General features: G+C 38.4%; 1 protein-coding gene and 1 long non-coding RNA gene across 6 annotated transcripts in view; one reads left to right on the forward strand and one right to left on the reverse strand.

Moving 5' to 3' along the window:
- The window catches only part of LOC117663755 (receptor-type tyrosine-protein phosphatase V-like), a 64,064-nt gene extending 47,865 nt beyond the window's left edge, over positions 1-16,199 (reverse strand). For 3 of the 5 annotated variants that reach the window (XM_087889293.1, XM_034414195.3, XM_034414193.3), the window contains exons 1-3: positions 16,141-16,199; positions 6,371-7,288; positions 2,216-2,279 (exon numbers count right to left, since the gene is read on the reverse strand). In XM_087889293.1, the coding sequence (XP_087745419.1) occupies positions 2,216-2,279; positions 6,371-6,547 (241 nt within the window). In that variant the 5' untranslated portion in view covers positions 6,548-7,288; positions 16,141-16,199. Of the gene's footprint in view, positions 1-2,215; positions 2,280-6,370; positions 7,289-16,140 lie in introns of those variants that run through there. The other 2 variants (XM_034414194.3, XM_087889292.1) reach the window with 2 other exon arrangements.
- LOC117663757 (uncharacterized) lies at positions 5,675-7,351 on the forward strand. Its single transcript, XR_004590802.3, has 2 exons — positions 5,675-5,749; positions 7,176-7,351. It is a non-coding gene; the product is annotated as an uncharacterized LOC117663757 (long non-coding RNA).
- Positions 16,200-23,665: the final 7,466 nt, after the last annotated feature.

Below are 23,665 nucleotides of genomic sequence, written 5' to 3' on the forward strand. Positions count from 1 at the left end.
GCTTTTCTTTCCAGTATGCATACTGGTCTTCGTGCATGTGGGAGTGCCAGAAACCAGAAGAGCAGCTCCCTGGTGTGCATGTGCACGCTGGGAAGCTGAGCTTCTGCGTTCCAGTGTGCATACTGGTCTTCATGCGTGCGGGAATGCCGGAAACCGGAAGCTCAGCTTCCCAGCATGCATATGCATGCCGGGAAACTGCTCTTCTGGTTTCTGGAGCTCCCCTGCATGCATGGGTCCGGCCCCTGGACCTTGAGTTCGACACTGCTGCCTTATAACATCACTCATACTATTACTGTTCAGCATTTTCTACTTTTATATCTACATATATCTCATAACTGAAATTAATATTTCACACTTCTGAACTAGAGAGCTCTAATCAATGACAGTTTATGCTATACTAAATCTGGGGGCAAAAAAAGATATGGGGGCATCTTAGGTAATTAAAATTCAGCATATAGAGTGGCTTTATTAACAGTTCAAGGAAGAACTTTGTTACTAATCCATGGTAAGAAATACTTTTAAGAGTTTATAATTAGAAAGTTTAGTGTTTATTTTGTAGTAGAAATACTGTATTTGGTTCCTAACATTATAAAAAAAGTACAAATCTGTTTGCTTGCAAAACCTGTTTTACAGTCTATGCTAGTCTTATCCTCTGGTAATTGCTATGTATGTGGCATGTGCTGAACTGACCTATTTGAGATTCCTGCATGCTACAATTAATGGTTGAGCAAGCATGTGGCCTGATTTAATTAACACTGACAAAAAAAACCTCAAGAAAATGTCAGCTCTCTACAATCTGTATTTGATTTCATTGCTATTGGAAAAGAATGAACTCAAGTTTTAAAACTAATGGCCTGCTATTGGTCCTCTCGAACACATATGCAACATGGCATCTTAGTGCTAGCAAAATACATTTTTGCTTGTTCAGAAAAGGGTACCCAGAGTTTGCTGAGTGCAGTATCCATGGCAGTACACAGTGCTTCTAGAAAAGCTGAACCTGAGGATTAGAAGATTCTCTGAAAACTGGTTACAGCCATTGATTGCCTTAAATCTTATTATGATATACTTAATTTTAGCTTAATGTATTTTGAAAAAACAGACATTGAGATCTGTAACCTGCCTGAACTTAATGACTCAATGGGCGTACAACATGATGTCAATGTGCATGGACACCATCTTTTGTGCCTCACCTAATATTTTTTTTAAAAAAACTTAATTAGTACAAAGTACTGCAAAGGAAAGCACAAACTTCTAAGCATAACCTGTATTTCCAACAAAGCTTTTGCCCCCCTCCACCCCGAGACCCCAGAGGCATTTCTAGAATATAATTGTGAGTGACTGAGGCCCAATGCTTTATTTTGAAGCCTGCTCAGAAAAATAAATAAAAATAACCTAAAATAATACAGAACATCCCCAGACTAGCCTTCTCAACTGTAGTTTTTTGAATGGACATACCCATAGTGGAAAATATTTATTGTGATTATTGATAACATGCTCTCAAATTCTGAAGAATCCAATAAAAAAGGTTGACATAATACTTTATATGAATCAAAGCAAAACAGAACATTATTTTTTTACATGAAGAATAGGCCAATAGGCATAAATATATTCCACGAGCACAAACTTGAAATTTGATGTAATTTAATGCCACAATCATTTTAATTATTACTGAATGACACAGTACATTTCAAATTAGACAGCTATAGCTTACTTTGGCATGTTGTATGAATCCAGCCTCTGTATTTATTTTAGGCTTCAGTTTGTTGTGTAAACTGAAGCCTAATCAGATTAATTCAGTAAACCATAGTTCAGTTAACCATGGTCTAGTGTATTTCTCAACCACAATGTTTGTGAATCTTTGACTTAAAAGGATTTTTTTTTTCAAATTTAGGTTTCCACAGATGCTGAACTGAGTGGAAGGAGAGGAAATCTTACATTCCCCAAGTCAAGCGCTTTCTCCGCATCTCCCTGGGAAATTAAGGCAAGAAAGACGAGAAATACCTTGCTGACTCCCTTCAATCTCTATCCCATTCTTCCTTGGAGCGGTCTCCAGGGAAATTACTGTGGCTTTAAAAACGTGTGGACACATTATAATTTTGATGGCCCAGGGTACAATGTGATTATTCCTGAAATGTTCTATCTGGCAATTCCCAGTGATAATGGGTAAAAAGCTGCTCTGAGTCACTTGACAGTGAAATGGGTAAAAAGGCCTTACCTTTCTCATTTGATGCTCCTCCGTCTAAAGGTTTTTGCCATTCTGTTTGATTGCATCTGTCATCCTGTATGATTAGAACACATATGATTATTTTCTCACTTTTTAACTTAATTTCATGATTCAGAGTGGCAAAAGTGAATAAAGTACAAACAATAAGCAATTCTCAAAGGCTTCTTGATGAAGGAAGCCCCACACTATCAAAATTGCATCTGTATTGCAGTGAGAAATTTCTAACTTAATGAAATCTTTTCCCTATCATTATTTTTTTCTGTATCTAATGTAAGATGTTGCCAATTCCTGGCTGGATATCTTATGAAGAACTCCATGGAACTCTGAAGTCCCACTTGCACTGCAGAAAATAGGAGGAGGAAGGTGTGCTGGATATGTTTGCTGCCTAAAAATAATAAAGATGGGATATAAATAAATAATGCTTTCAAATTGTGGTGTAGGAGAAGACCCTTGAGAGTCCCTTGGACTGCAAGGAGATCAAGGATCAGTCAATCCTAAAGAAAATCAACCCTGACTGTTATTTGGGAGGATAGATACTGAAGCTGAAGCTCAAATGCTTTGGCCACCAAATGAGAAGAGAGGACTCATTGGAAAAGACCCTGATGTTGGGAAAGATTGAAGGCAAAAGGAAAAGGGGCTCAGCAGAGGATAAGATGATTAGATGGTGTCATCAAGGAACATGAATTTAGGCAAATTAAATGGAGACAATGGAGGATGGAAGGCCTGGCGTACTATGGCCCATGGGCTTACATAGAGTCAGACATGACTTAGTGACTAAACAATAACATAAATAAATACAAATGTAACAAAAAGGAAAAATGTGTGATACCAAACTGCACAAGATTTATGCATGAGAGCTACTCTTTTTTCTTTTCTTTTTGTCTGTACTTGCCTGTGAAATTCTGGTTTGGTGTTTCAAACCACATAGATTACTATAGCACAGCTTGCAGTTATCAGAATTATGCCTGCCTCATATTTTGGGTTGAACAGAAACTTCTCACAGCCTACCCTTTGCTGATCAGAAAGAATTCTATTGAACATCTCCATAATCACAGAACTATTTAAAAAACAGATATTGCTTCCTTCTTAGTAGAAAGTCATTATCATTGTTTTGACTATAGCTAAGCTGAGCACACAATGCCAAGGTCTCATCACCTGCATCCAAGTTGTGTTTTCTGGAAACCAAACTCATCAGTAGATACTGTTTCTTGTTCAAAGGAACTGAATTTGCTTTATTCTGTAGTGTGCTTCAGGTTTGTTCACTTGAACTCCTTTGCTTCAAAGGTCAAGTTATTACACTACAGCTGTGGGGATCCCCTTACATAAAATTTGTTTGGTGCCCAGGAAAGGGCTTTGTCTGAGAGTAGGAGAACATAGGGTCAAAGCCAGATATTAAATGCAACCCTCTTTAAGTTTTTATGGTTGATGTACAACATGGAAATTTAAGTATGAAAATAGTGGTAGGAAGGCTTGTTACACTTGTTCTTTATTTCTATCATCTGGGGGGAAAGCTACCAATGGAATGAAAAGAGAAAAGACCATAATTCTAAATAAAAAATGGATGGCAAAGAAAGAATCAACCCCTCATCCCATTCCCCATTTTTCCAGTAATATCTGTAACCTTCTGCATTTGCTTTTCCTTTTAAACTATGATACGGAAGCCCAGATACTATACATACCGGTATGTATAACCAATTTCTGTATTTAGTCATTCCAAAGGTGCTTTTCAAAAGGTAACTGGACTTCCTTGAAGACATTTCACTTCTCATCCAAGAAGTCTTCAAGGAAAAAAAAAACCAAGAAAGTCCAGTTGCCTCTTGAAAAGCGTCTTTGCAACAACTATGATCTGGATGTTTGAGAATCACCACAGACATATATTTAATTCTTGGCTCCAATAATATCCTACTGGTCAAATTGTGCCAACTATGCCCTAACCATTACCAACAAGGAATATTGCATGATGCATAGGCAGAATAAAATGGGTGGTCTAGTTTATGCTATCTTACTAAAAATTATGGTAAAACTTAATTGACCAAAACACAATTGGGATAGAAGTCAGTATCTATGCGCCATATTGTTAGGACCACTGCATATAGGAGATTGCTCCTTAGAATATAAGAGGTATGAGTAAGATAAAAAGTATGAGAAAGGAAAGTTGTATGTTTCTTAAAGTAAGAGAAAGGGAAGGATATCATGGAGCCTAATAAAGATGGCCTGATTGTATGAACAAGATATGACAAATACATGCAGGGAAGTGAAAGTATTTATGAATGAAAAGGATAAAATGTATTATTAATGATACATTTTTAAATAATACATACATTAATACATTTATAAATAAATATATTCAATAAATATTAAAGAATGAAGTTCTAAGTCAGTGCACAAGAAAATAGAAATCCATAGGTTGACTATAGAAATATGTTGGCTAAGGATGTAAATGCATAGATACTTTTCTGTAGATAATGCATGTTGTTGACTGAGAATCTAAATAATTTGCACAGAATGTTTAGATAAATTGAATGATGCACCAGGGATTATGGGTCTGAAAAATAATGCATCAAAGACTTACAGTAGTCATACTTCACAAGGAAAATGGAGTAAATGATTGCAAGTCCTACATTAATTGTATAGCGTAGAACAGGGATGTCAAATTGGCGGCCCGCAGGCCAAATGCGTCACATGCAGGCCATGCCCACCTCAGCTCCGCAAAGGGAAAAAATGTCATGAAACGTCACATGATGGCAACCTGACACCGTGAGTTTGACACCCATGAACTAGAGCAAGCAGATGAATTTGTGTACTTTGGTACACAAAGTACATGAATGCAGACATTTTAACATGCCCAAATAATGGTACAAAGGCAGTAATGGTTTGTTATGAGGAATCTGTTGAAAGAAGTGAAAATTGTGTTTAAACATGTGCTTCTGCCTATTTTGATATATGGAAGTGAGAACTGGGTGTGTTAAAAGCTACATAGTTAAATGGAGCAGGAATGGGAGATTATAAGAAATAGTACCAAGGATAAATGCTAAGTAAATATGGATTGAATACAAAGTATTGAAGTGGTTTGGTCATATAGAGTGGGAATTATGACTGAATCGCAAAACAAATATATGAAGATAAAGTAAGTAAATTGAGAGAAAAAAGAAAGACAGTTGGATGAAGTATTGAGATTTTCAGAAACAGAAAGGAGAGCAGTTTAAAGAAAAGCAGCATTGTATAAAATATGATGTGGTAGAAACAAGGATAATTTCTAAAAACAGAAAAAAGTACCCAGGAAGAAAATAGTGCTAGCCTAGTTTTTTATGCTTGCTTTTATTTTCTAATCTCATTAGTGTATTCTCTTTTCTTACTCTTTTCTTGGACTCTGCATGAGGTGTTTACCCCAAAAGAAAACAGCATGAGAAGTCCTCTCTTGCAACAAAGTCACAGAGTTGTGCCTCTATGGTTTACAGTTTATCAACTTTGGATAGAAACATTTAAGGATGCCACACAAGGTGGCAAGAAAATTCTCAGATGAAGGTAAGAAGGGTTAATATAATATAACTCTTGGTAGTATCTTCCTAAAATTCAGCAGACAGCTTCACCGTAGTTTTGACCAAAATATCTGAGTTCACACACTGCGAAATTATAAACCCTGGTTTTCAATTCAAACCATACCAAAGCAGCCCTGTGAATCTTTGAATAAGAAAAGCAAGTTTTCTGAGGAAAATTGTGAGCAAGGATAACACAGAACTTTATACCAGCTCCCTTCAGCAACTTAGATATTTCTAGAGGATGGTGGGTTGCAGTTTGCAGTTCTCACTGCCCCTCCCCCAACAGAATGTCCAGCAGCTGGACCAACTGGATTAATACTGCCATTCAGTTCTTTGGCGGGCACCACGTTGGGGAAGGCTTGTTCAGGAACTTGAGTACAGCCTGCCTCCCGGTCTCTTTTCGCAGCCTTGCCTTAACACCGAACGGTTGCATTTGCACGCGCATTTAACCAGGTCAATACCGTCTTAATGCTGCACGCATCTCTCGTTTGGTCTCGTTTTGTTTTGTCACAAATTCCTTCCTTGCCGCTACTCACCCCGCCCCGCCCCACACGGAGTAAGCCCACCCGCTCCCGCGAAGAAAGCCTCCGATGAGGGATGTACTTACCTCCCAGACGTGGGCCAGTGCGGGGGCCCAAAGGAAGGGCAGGACCACTATCAGCAGCAGCAGCATTGAGTGCCCGGACAAGCTCCCGAGAGGAAGAGGCACCGCGGGACCCCTCAGGTCCCTTTCCCCGGAGGTTCTCCAGCTGTAGCTGCCTCTGCGGCAACAGGCTTCGCGCATACGAGGGTGACCTCAAAGCCTTGGCATGCAGGATGCCAGCGACCGCCAGCACAGCCGCTGCCTGAGACCGGCGGGTTTAGGGCAAGGCTTCCTCGCGAGTGGCGAGTATCCGTGTCTGAGCCGAGGCTTCCTCGCGAGTGGCGAGTATCCGTGTCTGAGCCGACACGGAAACGCTTCTCTCTCTCCGGGTGGTGGTTTGGGTGTGGGGGGGGGGAAGGATCGGCTGTTCCCTGGGTCTTATATACGCCTCTCTCTGCGTGCGCGCCGGCGCGCTCCCGTCAATGTGAAAGAAAGAAGGGCTGTGAGCCTAGCCAGCGGCGGCGTTCCTCGGTGTGGGCGTGCCTGCGTCGTCTTTGGGTGTGAGTCTCTCGGGGAGGCTGCCTTTGGCTCCTGGTCGCTCGGAGCCGGTGTAAAAGAACGAGGCGGTGAAAGAGGAGCAGAATTTCTGGGGAGGGGAGGCGGGGGAGTGGAATGGAGGGCTCGGTTCTTCTTTTACGCCGAATGCCGGAGCAATCCCAAGGGCCGAGCAATGCGTTTAACTAACACTTCCTGAGGGACTTGCCGGTGTGGCGCCCGAGTAAAATGTGCTCCTTCCTCGCCTTTTCTCTTCCTCTCGCTCCCTCCTCAGGGACGAAGCCTGACCCGCCACCAGGCCTTCGTCTCTTCTCCCGGAAACGCCGAAGTGGAAAGGAAAGCACGTTTTGAGCCGAGTTTCGAGGATAGCCAAACCGAAGCTGCAACCTGTAATAGAAAAAGCTGCTCATATCTCAAAACCTAAGTGGAAAGTAAATTGCAGTGCGTGTAGTTTTGTTGTTTTTTTCCCCACCCCACCCAATGGAGAAGTTCATAGGACGACTTGCAGCCACGGCTAATTTTCTGGACCTGAATTATTAGGTCACTGAAGGCTTTCCAGTCTGTTTTCACTGTCAGGTTAACCTGCTGGCAAGCTTTGCCCTTCAAACAAGTTGTGCTTATGTTTAATTTGATAAGCTGAGAATTTTTTTTTTAAAAAAATACAACATCTTAAAAGATGAACAAATTATGGTAGACGCTTTGGGAAAGTGTAAGCATTGCTAAAATTTGAAATGTATGAATCAACATTGCATCCACCTAGTATAGATGTGGTGTTCTAAGCTTTGAATCATGCACACTAATAATCGGCTTTCACAACTTGTTTGCTTGAGAGAATGCCTGAAAGCACACACGCGTACACCACAAACTCTCACTCTATATAAAAGGAGATTTTCCTAATCTGGGTTTCAACGTATCAGTCAGCCAGCTGTAATATCCATCTCTTCTCCCACTATGGTTATAAACTGCATTCATTAAATTCATAGTAGTTCAAACTGCCCTGTTAATCCCTGGAAAGCAATTGGGGAACCCCAGAAACAAGTTGCTATTATAGGAAATTGTGTCAACAATCTGATACTGCCTACCCACTCCACTCTGCCATTCCCCAGTAGAGGAAAGGTAAGTGGACCAGTTAGAGCTTGGAGAAGCTAATCCTTCTGACAGGGAAAGATTGCAGATAAAGGCTGCTCACCTCAAGTAGATGTGCCATCTTGGCTGGCCAAATAAAGGGTGGGAACTAGAGAAACAAACAAGTTAAGAGGAAGAAACAGAGCAGGAAAAGAGGCAACTATAGGTAATCCTTGGCTTACAACAGTTCGCTTAGTGACCGAAGTTACAATGGTACTGAAAAAAGTGACTTATGAACATTTTTCACACTTATGACTTGCAGCATCCCCATGGTCACATGATTTACATTTAGATGCTTGACAACTGATTCCCATTTATGACGGTTGCAGTGTCCCACAGTCCTGTAATTCCCTTTTGCGATCTTCTAACAAGCAAAGTCAGTGGGGAAGCCAGATTCACTTAACAACCGTGTTTCTAATTTAACAACTGCAGTTAGTCAATTAACCAATGTGGCAAGAAAAGTCATAAAATGAGGCAAAACTCACTTAACAAATCTCTCACTTAGCAACATACATTTTGGGCTCAATTGTGGTCGTACATTGAGGAATACCTGTAGTTATTTTCTCCCAGAAATATTGCCAGAAATCAGACAAGAAAAAGGAATATATAATCTTTCTAGTCCTAGGCCTGATTCCAGATCACAGACAACTGATGCCAGCATTTTCTATTGATTTCGTCTTTGCAATATTTCTGGAGTGTTTTAAGCCTCTCTGTTATACTTCTGATTCAGAGGAAGGGAAGGTCTGCTTGCCAGAGGTGGAGAACATGCCTGCAAGGAACCTGTGTGTTTCTCCATTCATGCCTGACTGAAATCTAATTCCTTAAAGTTTCCTGGGACAATGAGAGATTACCGGGCATGCATTATGCATTAGATTTTATGGGAAAGAAAGCTTCTGTGACAGGAAAGAATCTGAGAAGAAGAAATACGTTAATATGCCTCAACATGAAGAGACAGAAGCACAATAATAAGTATTATTAATAGACACATTAATACGATTTAGGAGGTGATAGTCCCTCAGAAGTGAATTACCTATTTTGCAAGAAACTATCCTGCTTTGAAAACAAGTAGGACTAATAAAAATATTTGGAAAATAGTTGCAAAAAATAGTCAACTTTTTTTTTTTTAAGATATGGGATCTGCCCTCTATAGTTTGGAATTGTTTTCTTTAAATTTTACTACATCTCGGAAGGCTTGACATATCTTGTGTCATCCCCTTGTAGATAAGAACAACCTAGGGCAGAGGTCTTCAAACTGGGCAGCTTTATGATTTGTGGACTTCAACTCCCAGAATTCTCCAGCCAGCATATCTGGCTGGAGAATTCTGGAAGTTGAAGTCCACAAGTCTTAAAGCTGCCCAGTTTGAAGACCTCTGACCTAGGGAAAAGAAACTTTCAATGGGCAAAAATGTTGGCTGCATAGAACATGTTCTAGATGACTCCCTTGCTCTCTGTTGTGTGCTTAACAAAGAATTAAATTTACCCAATTTGAGTGGTGCTATGTTTGCGGTCATAAACAAAATAAAAAGTAGTCGTTTTATTGATGAAATCTTTGAAATGCAATGGAGGACCTAGGGTTTACCTTGCTAAAGGAACTACTCAGACCTGCATGCCCAAATGTGATCATGGATGATTCACAATGTCCTTATGTTGGAGTAGGGCTTTAAAGGTTGATGAGGCTAAGATTATATGACCTAAAACCATACTTCTCTCTTACTTCTATTTACAAGACATAATTACCTGCTTAACATGCAAATTCTGAGGTGGTCATTAAGTGTTTATGCTCAAGTTATGAAGAGTTTGTTCCAAATCACCACAGAATCAGCTTTTCCCCCCTCCCAATGATGGAATTTAGGTTAATTTCCAGGTGAATTTTTTAAAATCCTAATTGACAATCAAAAATCACTAGCTGATCTTTCTGTGACCACATTTTCAGGAATTTCCTTCAAGTTACAGACTGCAACCCAACAGTTATAGTTCTTATCAGTCATTTGTATAAATCCAATCTATAAAGAATATAAACAGAACAATGGTTGAACTCATAACAAAGCAAATTCATATTCTTTGTAATTTTCTTGGTTAAAATGTAATTCTCTTGGTTAAAAAAGAAGATAAGCCTCTTGCACATAGTTGTTCTTCTGATGTTATGCTTGTTCCATAGGCTGACAACTTGCTTGAGCAATAATTACAGGTTTAGTGAGCTATTTTAAATCAGTAATGGCTTTTAGAAACATTCCGCACTGAGTAGGAAGCAGCAGCAGTCCCTTTGTGAATTACTGGTCTGCTTTCCATTATTTTGGTTATTTAATAAAGGAGGAACTGAAATGCCTACCTTATTTAGAAGTGCAAATGTTCCTGATGGAATTGTAGAAATTTCCTTAAAACCATAGAGAGCTCTATTGGAAGAGGCTAATATTCTATTAAATCTGTGTTCTGTTTCTAACTATGGTCCATAGGAATCTTCTGGAAACTAGAAGAACCTAAGGGTAATAATATCTACAAGCTCATCGATAGAAATTTCAGATCCAATAAAAATAAACAGATTTCCCACATGGTATTTTGTTAAATTATGGAGTTCACATACAAAAGATATAATTACAGTTATTAATCAGGATGGCCTTAAAAGATGAGAGGATAAAATAGCTTCTAGAAATGATGGCTGTAACTCACTTCCAGGATGAGAGGAAGTATGCTTCTGAATGTCAGTTACTGGAGAATACGAGTGGAATTGTTCTATTGCATTCTCTCTTGTTTGAAGGCATATTTTTTACCATTGAATGTGAAGTGATGTAGAACTTTGGTCTGACCTAGCAAAATTGATCATCTATGTTATATTTGAAGGCAAAAAATTATGATTAACTCTGTTAGATTAGAGTTTTTAAAATGTCATTTACTTGGTGATGATGATGGTTGAATATCAAACTTTTTTTAAAGCCAGCAACAATTACATAATCATACTTCTATACATACTTTTTAAATCCATTGCAATTGAGGAACAATTGCAGAACAGCTGTACTCTTTCACACTAATTACTACAAAATAAAAGCATTATACAACCTCATTTGCTTTCCCAACTTTCCCACAATTTAATTTGACTGGCTATAACTTTATAATCATGTCACTAAAATTTCCTCAGGAAATGCAGCCCATAATAATGCACTACAGTTGGGTGGAGGGGGGAACCTGAAACAGAATCTCTGATGTCATTCTAGAATGATTGAGAAGAGACTTACTACCAGTAGTTAAATATAAAAGCCACCAGAGCCAAAAGGCAGTACGGTTGATAGCATATAAATATTTTCAATAGTCAAAGCTATCAAAGCCTGAATTACTTCTAATATGGGATTATAAATTCCATAAATTAATTGTCAGATGCAAAACAGATGTCAAGGGTTGGGAAAGAACTTTCTAGATTCAGAGAGGTATTCAATTATATGGACTAATGGCATACCTGATAATAAAATAACTTCAAACATTTGCTCCAAGTATTTACTTTTATCTGGGCACAAGCCTACAGCAAAACAGCTTCTCTGGAAAACAAAAGGATTAGTCTCACAAGAGAAGGGGAAGGTTTATAACACCTAAAAGCAATTTTTCTAAAATGGTACCCTATAAGGTGTTGGGCATCTCCCATAATTATGTTATATACCGGTATGTTTAATGGGTATTGTAGTCCTTGCAACGTAAACTGTTGCAATGTGCTCTACATGATTTCTTGAAGACCCACTTGGAAGCTACAAATGGTCCAAGATGCAGCAGTACAAGCAGTGTTGGGCTCATTAAGCCCATATACAATAGCACCTCTTGGATGAGCTTCATTGATTAGCAGCGTCCTAGGTGTAATTCCATGTGTTGTCATTCTTAAAGGACAGCTTTGTTCTATGGATATTCTTACTTTTATGGAATTGTTCTTTTAATTTCATGAAAACTCTCAGAATAATTTGAACTTTGATAGCCTAGAAATTAAATATTTAAATAAATAATTCATATTATAGATCTTTTACTTAAACCTATATGAAAGATTCCATGTTGATGACAGGTGCCAAGCAGCTTAGAAAGAAACTCTATGAATCATATGCTGTTCTTGGGTCTTAATAATAGCAAAACTACCATACATAAATCCATATCTGAATATATCTTGAAAGGGCTCTCATTATTTGGGTAGATATTATGCATCAATAGTACACAGCCATTTCATCTCTATTAGGCTTTCACACACACACATGGTTATATTTATTTGGCTACATCTCAAAAGGATGCTCTTTGTGAGAAGAAGCTCTGGCAATTGACAAAGGACCTGGAGGCTGTGACTGGCTTTGCATTGGGTTTAGGTGGCTTTTTCTGCTGGATAATGGGAAAAAGTGAGGGAAGGGGAGGGGGTGGAGCTTCTTGCCAAAGCAGAAGAGGAGCCAGCTGGCTTCCGGATGGGAAGCTGTTTGGAAAGGCTGATTTCCAAGAGTCTGTGGTTGCAAAGAACCCAGCTCAGGCTTTGCATTTCTCTTGGAACTGGAATTCCTGCCAGTTTTAATCCCTCAACTAGGCAGATCTCAGTCAGCATAGTATATAATAAGATATTTACTGCAGCAGAGCTAAGTAGAAGGAACCAAAGGTGGTTTTTAAAAGACATTGTTAGCAAAAGAGTAGAGGAAAATGGAGGAAGTATTAACTAGTGTGTAGTCAGAATAAGAATTATTCTTAGGGTTTCATGTGCTTATGAAAAAAGAGGGGAACCTGTTGGACTCCAAGATGCTCCAGCCTAGTTCCACGAACACAAAGCAAAATTGGATTCTGTGCAGATGTCAATTTTTTTTATTTTAACTATGAGTATAATGTATTGGAATTTCAATTTCCATAACTGCCAGGAGGATGACAACATATCAGGAGGACGTTGCACTGGAAAAAGCTGAGCTGTACAGTGCAAGATTTTTGCAGCAATAAATATTGTCCAATGCAGCAACTTATTTTTGAAAAGTCAATTGTTATATATAAATATCTAAAAGAAATATTCATATCATGTCAAACAAATTACAAATAATTTTAAAATAACCAAAGCTTCTTACAGAGTATTACAGAATTATTTGAATGAAACAGTTTGGTGTGCCAACTGAGCACTAAAACTTGGACTTCTTCCATTTTAATACTCATCATCTAAAGTAGCTTACCCAGATATGATGGAATTTCATGAAATGGCCTCTGTTTAGCAGAAAGCTTAAAAAAATAAAGAGTGAGGCTTCTGAGGATTGTCAGAAGAATAATTTTAAATTATAAAGAACTGGTCATTAAGCTTTCTAATTGAGGAAAGGAAGGTCTTGAGAGAAATATTGTCAGTGACTTGCAATCTGAGCAAATATCAAAATGACAGAAAGATTAATTGCAATATCTAGTGCCACAAAAAAAAAAAGAGGAAAAAGCACCTTGCAGAAGAACATTAATACATCTGAACTGCAACAAAGGAGACCATGAAGTATACATATATATTAATATACTGTAGTATTTCAATATACTCCAGGGAAAAACATAAAAATACTAAAATCCATACTATGTGCAAGTGTTTAAAATCTTCTGATTTCTCCATCTGTCTTCTCTCACTTTCCATCTTAATACTCTGACCATGTAAACTTCAGTATCACATCAATTTTTTCCCTCTCTTCCCTCCTTTTTTGTATTATTTTGCCTATGTGCTCTCATTTCACCCACATATTGCAGTCTTTACGTTTGGAAGGAGACACTGTCAAAATGCTTGCTCTATACTTGAACTCTTGACCTTTGTTGAATTACTACACCTGCTAACTCATGTTAATAAGTTTAATTCATAACACATCCAAATCCCTTCACTTCAGCCACTCATTAAAAAATATGAGAATACTAGCACCCTTAACTTGCAAGGATGCAAGATATATAATGTCTGTGGAACATTTCCTGTGCAAATTCTGCAAGCATGTCTCGTCAATCTCTCCGATATAAGGAGAGCTCAGTCAACCTGGAGCAGCAACACCTTAGTTGCTTAAATTCCTTGTACAGAGCTTCTGCTTTAATCCCTGAAGAAAGAATAACAAAACAATGGAGGGGCAATTAAAGAGCTGGAAAAGCCCAGCTCTCCTCCTTCTGCCCTCTACCTTTGACATCAGATAGAGCTGGACTCAAACAAGAGGCTGGCTGCAACAAGGTTATTGAGTCATCACATTTTCCATCAAGCAGTGGGAGCCACTGCTGGGATTAGGTTATGTGCACAGGGGTGGATTGGAAATGGGAGGTGAAGACATAGTATGAAGACATACTGTAATTAAAAACAGAACAGCCAGAAGGCAGATTGGCAGAGAAATTGGAACCCTGCAATCTTTTTTAGGGACCTGCAAATTTTCATTGCAGAAACTGTTGTGAGTTGTTTGATGGGGAGGAGTGGGGAGAAGAGCACAGTGCATATTTGCTAGAACTGGAGAACATATGGAGGGTATTATTCATGATATGTTCCCAAATGTTGTCACCTCTAAATGTGCTGGATTCATGTTTCCTGGTCAGAATTATCAAGAGAGAGTAAGGGAAGAGCAGCATGTAATAGAGAAAAGGGGAAATTAGTTCTACATTTTGAAATTCTCCAGAATGACTGGTGATCAAATGCCAAGAAAATTAATGATGACTCAGAAAAGAAAATTTGCTGAGATTCTTCCTCTTTAACATCAGAGATGCAGTGACCTTGTGCATTTTGCATTAGTCACCACTTTTAAAAACCATTTGTCAGACTGACCGCTCCTAATTCCTGTCCCAAGGCAATAGCCAGCATTATATCAGTACAGAAAAGTTAGCAAGTCTATTTAGCTTTTCTCAATCTTTTTTGATTCTCAGTGCCAGCACCTGCTCTATATACGTGGAACAGGTTATACCAGTTTTCAGGAGGTTGGAGAATACCAGATCAATCTCTTATTGGCTGTGACCTGTGTTCTCAGCTCCATTGGAATCAAGTTTCTATCCAAGCCAAATGGCAGATAATGTGCAGAACCACATGCCCAAGTTCAGCCATTGCAATTAGAGTTTGGATTCTGTTAGCCTATAGAGAGTCTTTAGTCCATTTCCTGCCAAAGCCCACAGGATTGTAAAACCCACCAATGGTGAAATGTTCTAAAACCAGCAAGTCATTCTTCTCACAATCTCTCTCTTTTTCCTCACCCCCCCAATTATGCTGGCTGGAAATGATAGAGATGCATCAGAAAGTTGCCATGTTGAAGAAGTATATACATTTTTTCCTTCTGTGTTTTCTATTCCAGGAATATTAAATTATCTCAGCAGAAAGTTGCACTTTGTCCCTCTTTCTCTACAGAACAGGAATCTGTAGTTTTCCTTCACATTTGTTTCCATTTTTGAAAGCTGGAACCTGAAAACTATGTTTCCATTTTTAAAATCATTTTCCTGACAAGTATCTCCCCGTTTGAAGCTCTGCAGGATAAGTAAATTTACCTCGTGCCAATACTCACAGATCACAGTTTTCAGGGTTTGGGTTCACCTGTATCAACCTTTTAGGTAGACAAGACATGGAGACCATGTAGGTCTAAAGCTACTTTTATTAAAACAGCTACAGAAACAAAATCTTGCAAGCAAGTCTGAATTAAAAGGGGCCTGACTGAGACATTTTTGTAAAACCACTTTATTGGCCTGAGCTCAAGCCATGTTTATCTGATGTTGCCTTGGTAATGGATCTTTCCTCCGTCCTTCGAGGCCCTCCTCTATACACCCTACAACATTTAACTATTGTTGTTTATTCAGACATGTTAAGCCATAAATTTAGAAACCACATTGGCTATATTTATTCAAAAAAATATCATATGCATTATAATACATGCACAAACCAGGGAGGCATCAAAAGAATTCCAAATGCCAAATGTTTTTTCCAGCAGCGTTGCAAGATAACTTCCAAACAAGCTATCCTTGAAGGGGAAGTAATTTTCCAGTACAGTAGGGAGGAATGCAGGTATAATGTCACTCCCTACACCTATAGGCAGAGGTTAAAGAGCTACACCTATGAAAAACATTAATTCACCATTTATATTTTTCTCTTTCCTCACCACTCAGCCCCAAACTGGAACAAATTTCCTCCTGGAAATTTCTATTTTGGGAGCACCTACCTTGTTTTGCTCCTTATTCCAATATCCACTCGGCAAAATCTTTCTTGGCTGTACAGTGTACAAAGAGTATTGTTGGCCTCCCATCTCTCTTCTACAGTTGCACAACATAGCTAACAAGTCCCAGCTGGCCATTTGGATAGCTTGCTTGGGCTTGTCCCAAACTTCTCTCCAAAAGAGAGGAAGCACTGGGGGAATCAAAAGCCTGCTCTAAAATGGTCTGCTCTATACCATCTCCTGCTGGCATGTATTTCTACTTTGCTTCCCAGCCACATGTCTATGGAGTGGAAAGCATCTTCTTTCACCTTCTGGCTTCATTCTGCCTTTGTCTCAACACCTCAATTCCCATTCTAGGCTGCTTTCTATTCATGCCAATCTTGTCTCTTGCCAAACCTTAGACTAGACTTTGCCAAACCAAAGTCAAGCAAAATAATACTACATTTACAATAAGATTATAGTAACAGAATCTTGCATGTTTAAATATTTTCTCTTCTCCCTCCCTTTGTCTTTGTGAGAACTAGGGATGATTTTATTTAAGGCACTTACTTAGATTACGATTCTGCCCTGAACTCCAATTTCTTTTATCTGACTGTTGTCTTGGTAGCATCTGTTTCTCTTGTTCCTTGAGGTTATTCAATTTTCCCATTATATCACTTGGCTTTGGATCTGCCATAAAACTGACACAGTTTTCACGGATTATAATTTTTTAAACTGTAATTTTTAATAATGATTACAATTTACAACAATCAAAACTAATGCAAACTATAAAAATAAAAAATAAAAGGTGCTGGAAAAAAGAAGAAACAGAAAACACAAAAGAAAGAAAAAAAAGAATAGAAAAGCTCTATATAAAGAAATGACTTTCTTGTTCATTACAAGTTTAATCAATCATAATACTTGGTGGGATGAAACCCACAAATGGAATGTACAGCTAGAGGGATTTAAATTATTTAAAAGAAATAGACCAAATAAAAGAGGAAGTGAGGTTGCATTATATATAAGAAATAACTACATCTCTACAGAAATAGCGCTCAACAATGATGAAAACTGCCTGGAATGCATTTGGGCCAATGTAAAAGGAGGGAAAATGACATTGTCATAGGCAGCGGTGGGTTGCTACTGGTTCACCCTGGATCGGGCAAACCGGTAATGGTGGTGGTGGGAGGCTCCGCCCACCTGCCCGGACATCTCTCTGCATGCGCAGAAGCATTGTGCCCAAGCGCGCCCACGCACGCCCACAAGCAAACTGATCGTGACGAGATTTGAATCCCACTACTAGTCATAGGTGTATATTATAGGCCACCCAACCAAACAGAGGAAATAAATGAACTTTTTGCTACTCAGTTAACTAAGGTATGTAGGAAGCACACCACAATAGTAATGGGGGATTTTAACTAGCCTGACATCAACTGGAAGACAAACTCTGTACCAAGTGGAAGATCAAACAGGTTCCTGACAAACCTAGGAGACAACTTTGTTTCTCAAAAAGTAGAGAAAGGAACAAGGGGATCAGCCATATTGGACTTATTCTCACTAACAGAGATGAAATGATAGAAGGTGTTGAATCTACAGGAACCTTGGGATGGGGAGTGATCATGCAATATTGGAATTCAACATTATGCAAGCACAAGCAATAGAACAAAGTCAAACTTGAGAAGCTTGGGAAATTTTGAAAAGTGAGATTATAAAAGCCCAGTCTAGTACAATACCAATGAAAAAGAAAAATAACAGCTCTCAAAAGAAATCAGCATGGCTGCATAAAGAACTTTCTGACAAATTGAATGACAAAAAGGACAAGTATAAAAGTGGAAAGAGGGGCACATAACTAAGGCAGAATATCAGCAAATACTCCGAGCCTGCAAAAATGAAGTGAGGAAAGCTAAGGCTCATAACGAATAAAGGCTTGTGACAAAAGTAAAAAATAACAAAAAAAGCTTCTTCCAATATGTTAAAAACAAGAAAAAAGTCAAGGAAACAATTGTGAGAAAGTGGCAAGAAGATGACAAGCAACAGGGAGAAAGCAAAACTACTTAACTCGTTTTTTGCATCTGTCTTTACATGAAGGGAAAAAACAGTCCAGCCTTTCAAAACAGCACCACAAAAAACAGATTAGGAGCACAAGTTAAAATAGGGAGTTCAATCACCAGGACCAGATGGATTACACTCCAAGGTTCTGAAGGAACTGGCAAATGTGATCTCAGAACCACTGAACTATATCTTTCAAAGGTCCTGGAGCACTGGGGAACTGCCAGAGGACTGGAAAAGAGCTGATGTAGTTCTCATATTCAAAAAAGGGAAAAAAATAGATCCAGGAAACTACAGACCCATCAGCCTGATCTCAATACCAGGGAAGATTCTGGAAAAGATAATCAAGCAACGAATCGGTGAACACCTAAAAGCAAACAAAGTAATAACCAAAAGCCAACATGGATTTGTCAAAAACAGATCATGCCAGACTAATCTTATTGCATTCTTTGACAAAGTGATAAAACTAATGGACCAGAGGAATGCTGTCGATATAATTTACTTGGACTTCAGTAAGGCATTTGACAAAGTAGACCATAACCTACTACATTCTAATTCTCTCTAGTGTCCAGTTTTTAAAGTCTTATTCTTTTAAAAAAAATTCAAAAACAAAGTATTTTCCAATGGGAAGGATTCTTTATAATTAGTTCCAAAATCTTATTTTAAATTTATCTGAACCCTTAGTCTAAAGTTTCTAAAATCATAGTTTTAAACACCCTTTTCCTGTTTATTCCAGGAAAAAAAAATAGGTCCTTAAACTTGTACTTAAAACTTCTATGGATTGCAGGAAACACCAAGTGCTGTAAAACTTGTCAATCCAAAGGTTCCTAATAGTTGAAAAGTAACAAGTAATTTCCAAAACCGATTAGAAAAAGAAGTACAGTATATGAACCCTGTATCCTTTTAAAAGCACCAACCATGGGTTGAACTATTCCTTCATCTCTCCAAAGCTCTAAATCCCCCAGAGACTGCTGTCTTACAAAGGAGCAACTATCTGGAGCACTTGTAAGTGGAAGAAATTATAAAGTGTTGTCTTTTTTGCTGCCTGTACATTTCACTACAGTTCTTCAGCTGTGCTTTTTACAAAACCATCTTCAGTTTGCTACGTCTTCCCCAGAATTCAATGTCAAAAAAACTTTGATAATTTTATTTAAGAACTGCTTCCCTGTCTCTTCCTTAATCATTTTTATTAAGATCTATTTTCCTGTCTCTTTCTTGATAATTTTTATTAAGAATTGTTTCTCTGTCTCTTCCTTTTCTCCATCATTGTGTGATGATCTCTCCTCATCTCTTTTTCTCTTTGCTGTCCTTCAGCTGTCCTTTGCTGTCCTTTGTTTCGCAAATAAACATGGAACAATCATCTCTTTAACTGGACAAGGGAAGTAGTTTGGGCAGCAGAGTCCCTGGAATTTGAGATTGTACTGTTGCGGCTGGTAACCCAGCCCATATACAGTATGTAAGAGAGGCCTTCTTAAGTAGAAAAGAAACACCATAGGTACTTAGTGAGTAATTTTAGTACATTCTGCCAATAGCTGTGAGAGCAAGATCTGTTACAACCAGAGCATCCCAAGTTCATTATCCAGCTTTTTCAGATTAGAGTTGGGAATAGTTGGTGCTACAGAAAATTGCTGCCTGTAGATTAATATTGTCTCAGCCTTGGTGATTTCAAGATGTTTAAACTTCAGTTTCCAGAATCCCCCGGCCAGCATGTTGGGAGTTGAAGTTCATGCTTCTTAAAGTTCCCGAAGTTGAGAAACACTGGTGTAAACAACATTGAGTCTGCTGAATAAATGATCAGATTTTAAACAAAACATTACAAACACATACTTACCATACTATTAGTTAGGGATAAGCAATATTATGCAAATCCATTTTTCAACTCAGCAAAAAAAAAAAAAATGTGGAATATTTATGTGAAATATTTATATCTTTGTATAATAAGGTATACAATGTACACAGCTTTTTAGTTCAGATTAAAAAGTGACTGATGTCCTATCTCTCTCTGTCCATCTCTCTGTCTGTCTATCATCTAAATATCTATCTATCTATCTATCTATCTATCTATCTATCTATCTATCTATCTATCTATCTATCTATCTATCTTCTCTAATATAATACTAGAAGTGTTGTTGGCCACCCAGAGTTACCCTGTGATTAATAAGATGGGTGGTCAATAAATCTGATAACTATAGATGATAGATAGATAGATATAAATAAATATATAAATATATAAATAAATAAATAAATAGGTGCCATCCAAAGAAGCAGACTAGTGGGAGAGTCAAGGCTGCCAAGAGAAGTATACAACAATAGCATTCACAAAAATATACAGATGCCCAGCAACTAAAAAAGAATAGTATCCTATTCAACTCTCTCCTTCCCTGAGGATTTCAGGTTGCAAACTATTTGGTGACAAAAGACAGCAGAAAGCATCATCAGCCAAGACAAAGTAAATCTATAACAATGATCACAAGATTTAAGAGTCACCAATCTTCAGGTACTACTGGATAGCAATTTTTGGAGAGCCGAAGTTACAAGCTGGTACAGAAACATGCTTTGGATTCTGCTCAGAACTGAAATTTAAAAATGAGTCTGACAGATAAAATAGGTATCAGGAATTTTTCTTGCATCTGCAAGACAGGCTGAAGAATTGCTCCGGAACATGAAAGCAAAGAGAGATTGCCAAGAGATCAGTCGGAGCTGCCATTGAGATAAGCCAGATTTGATGAGCAATTCAAGACACGTTTTACTTATAGCCCAAAATGAGGTGAAAGAATACCAGAAAATATAACATAATCAATACTGTCAGATTATAGAAAGGTTATGTTTTCCCCCCCTACAATGCGTAGGAAAAAAAATGTAGTCCTCAAGAAAGAGAAATAGGTCTGTTAGATCTGGGGAAATGATGCCCTCTAGTGATAAGTGTTCAAAGGTTATTACAGCCATTCAAAACCAATTCACAAATTGGGGTGCTTCTAAATGGAGAGTCCTGAAATTACTGATTAAAATAGATTGCAATTATTCTAGTCTCTCTCTCTCCCTCCCTCCCTCCCTCCGTGTGTTTGTGTGTGTGTGTCTGTCTGTATGGATATGGGTGTGAAGAAAAGCTGGAAGAAGTCCTGGAAAACCCAGAATAAAATACTTGCAAGTGAAATATGCCTACAAGATATAATATAGTATTTAAGAATGCCTGAGCAACTGGAGAACAATAGCATGGAAGACACTGCATATGTGCTTTGGTCATGTGGACATATAGTTCTTGAGATGATCAGAAAGGTCTTCAAATACATGCCTAAAATCAAAGATGGGATTACAAAAATTTGATGTAAAAACAGACTTTGTTTTACAGGCAAATTTAGTTTTGTAAAGATTTTGCAGAGAGGTTTTAGAAGACTTGGAAATATCAAGACTTGGAAGAAGTCCCACTTCTTTCCTCACCATTACTGATTGCTGAAATGTAACCACCACACTCACAATAGTCTCTGGTTTGAAAGCACACTTTTAAGCTCTTTTGCTGTTGAAAGATTTTACCCTTTAAGACATTTCTTCTAAAGTTTAGACAAAATATACTTTTCTGCAAATTTTCACCCTTTATTTTTATTCCTTCTTTCTGAAACACTGGCAAGCAGATCTACTTTCTAAGAATCTGTTCATCATATATTAGCATGTCAGTACAGAAATAGAAAAATATAAATAGGGTAGAATATAACTGATTTTCAAGATATTTAAAGCATTATAAATGCACTGTGAAAAATAGAAGGAAAAATTGAGATAAAGTTGCTTCAGGTTGGTCATGAAATTTTTATGGAGGACGCTAATCTATACAGTCTGGCTGATCTGGTTTAGGCATCAGGCTAAAAGCCAGGAGACTGTGAGTTCTGGTCCTGCCTCAGACACAAAAGCTGGCTATGTGATTTTGAGCCAGGCACTCTCTTTCTCAGCCCAACTCACCTCACAGGGCTGTTGTGGGGAAAATAGAAGGAGGAAGGAGTATTAGATGTGGTCATTGCCTTGAGATGTTTATAAAAATAATAAAGGTGGGAAATAGGTAAAATTAGTAAACAAATATTTTTTTAGTATTATCAACATGGTATCTTACAGGACCATCTACTGGTGATTGGAGGCATTGTTTAGCAGTGGGCTACCTCCATCACGGGACAGTTTTAGCTTGTGATGGTGGAGAATGCAAGGTTGACTCAATGCTATGTTGAGTGCCGTAGGGCAGAATTCCCCAACCTTTCCACCTTGCAGCAGACAAGCGGACACATGGAGCTCCATTTGCGCAAGTATTAGACACACACACACACACTACTCATGGAAAGGGAGCATGCGCTCACGTGCTCACTCGCTGTTCACACAAGTGGGGATGTGCACTTGTGCACTTGCCCACCACTTCCACTATCTAGTTCTGAACCCGGTAGTGGCCCGTGGCCTGGGAGTTGTGGACCCCTGCTATAGGGGCTTGTCTCTGTTCTTTAACATTTGTATGAAATTCTTGGGAGAGCTCATCTAATACTTTGGGGGAAAGTATAATTGGTATGGTGATGATACCCAACTTCATATAATCACTTCCAGCTGGAGGAGAGATGTTATCAATATCCTATTTTGGGTTTTGGAATTTATAGCAATCTTGATTATTTATTTATTAAATTTATTTGCCACCCATCTCATGTCAGAGTGACTCTAGGTGGCTTAAAGCATAAAAAATATTAGACTAGTCAAGTATAAATATTCCAACCCAATAAAATGACAATACAAACAAAATAAAATCATTGTCACAAGATGGAGAAGGAGGGAGTGAATGCCCGGGGGTGGTGGTGGTGAGGTGGGAGGTGGGGTTAATTCTTAACTAATCAATTACCTCTAGAAGAGCCCCCAAAGCAGTCTTGATGGGAGAGAAAAAACTGAAGCTGAATAAGAGTTGTTATTTGTATATTGGGTGTCTTTGCTAATACCTCTGAATGGGAAAGCCATCCATGAAGCAGGAGGCGCCTGATTTGAGAATCCTTCTAGAAATAATGGCTCCTACTTGAACTGCAAGTGGAGGCCATGTATAGAAGGAGAATATTTGCCTGGCTCTAGCTGATGCTCCAATTACAACATTTTCCGGAGTATGAGGACATGGCTATAGTAACTCTCACCCTCATTATCTCCTGGTTGGTCTATTGCAGTGCACTTTACATGGGGTTTGCTTTAAAGACTACTTGGAAACTATGACAGGTCCAGAATATGACAACCTGTATATTTACTGGCTCTTGGTGTTGGGAGTATGTAATACATAATGGATTCTGTGGGCTCTGCATTGGTTGATAGTTGGTTTCTGGGTATAGTTTAAAATGCTGGTGTTAACCTGTAAAGCTCTTCAAGACTTGGTGTCTGGGAATTTGCTGTTCAGTTAGAACTTAAACATCTCACTAGATCTTGTAAGGAGAAGTTTTTAATAGCCCTTCCAAGGGAGCCCCTTTTCTGCTAATCTAGGAAAATATTGAGGTATAAATTACTT

Source organism: Pantherophis guttatus, chromosome 3 (genome assembly GCF_059756535.1).
Source record: "Pantherophis guttatus breed Tessera chromosome 3, ASM5975653v1, whole genome shotgun sequence".
In the NCBI taxonomy this organism is placed as follows: Eukaryota; Metazoa; Chordata; class Lepidosauria; order Squamata; family Colubridae; genus Pantherophis; species Pantherophis guttatus.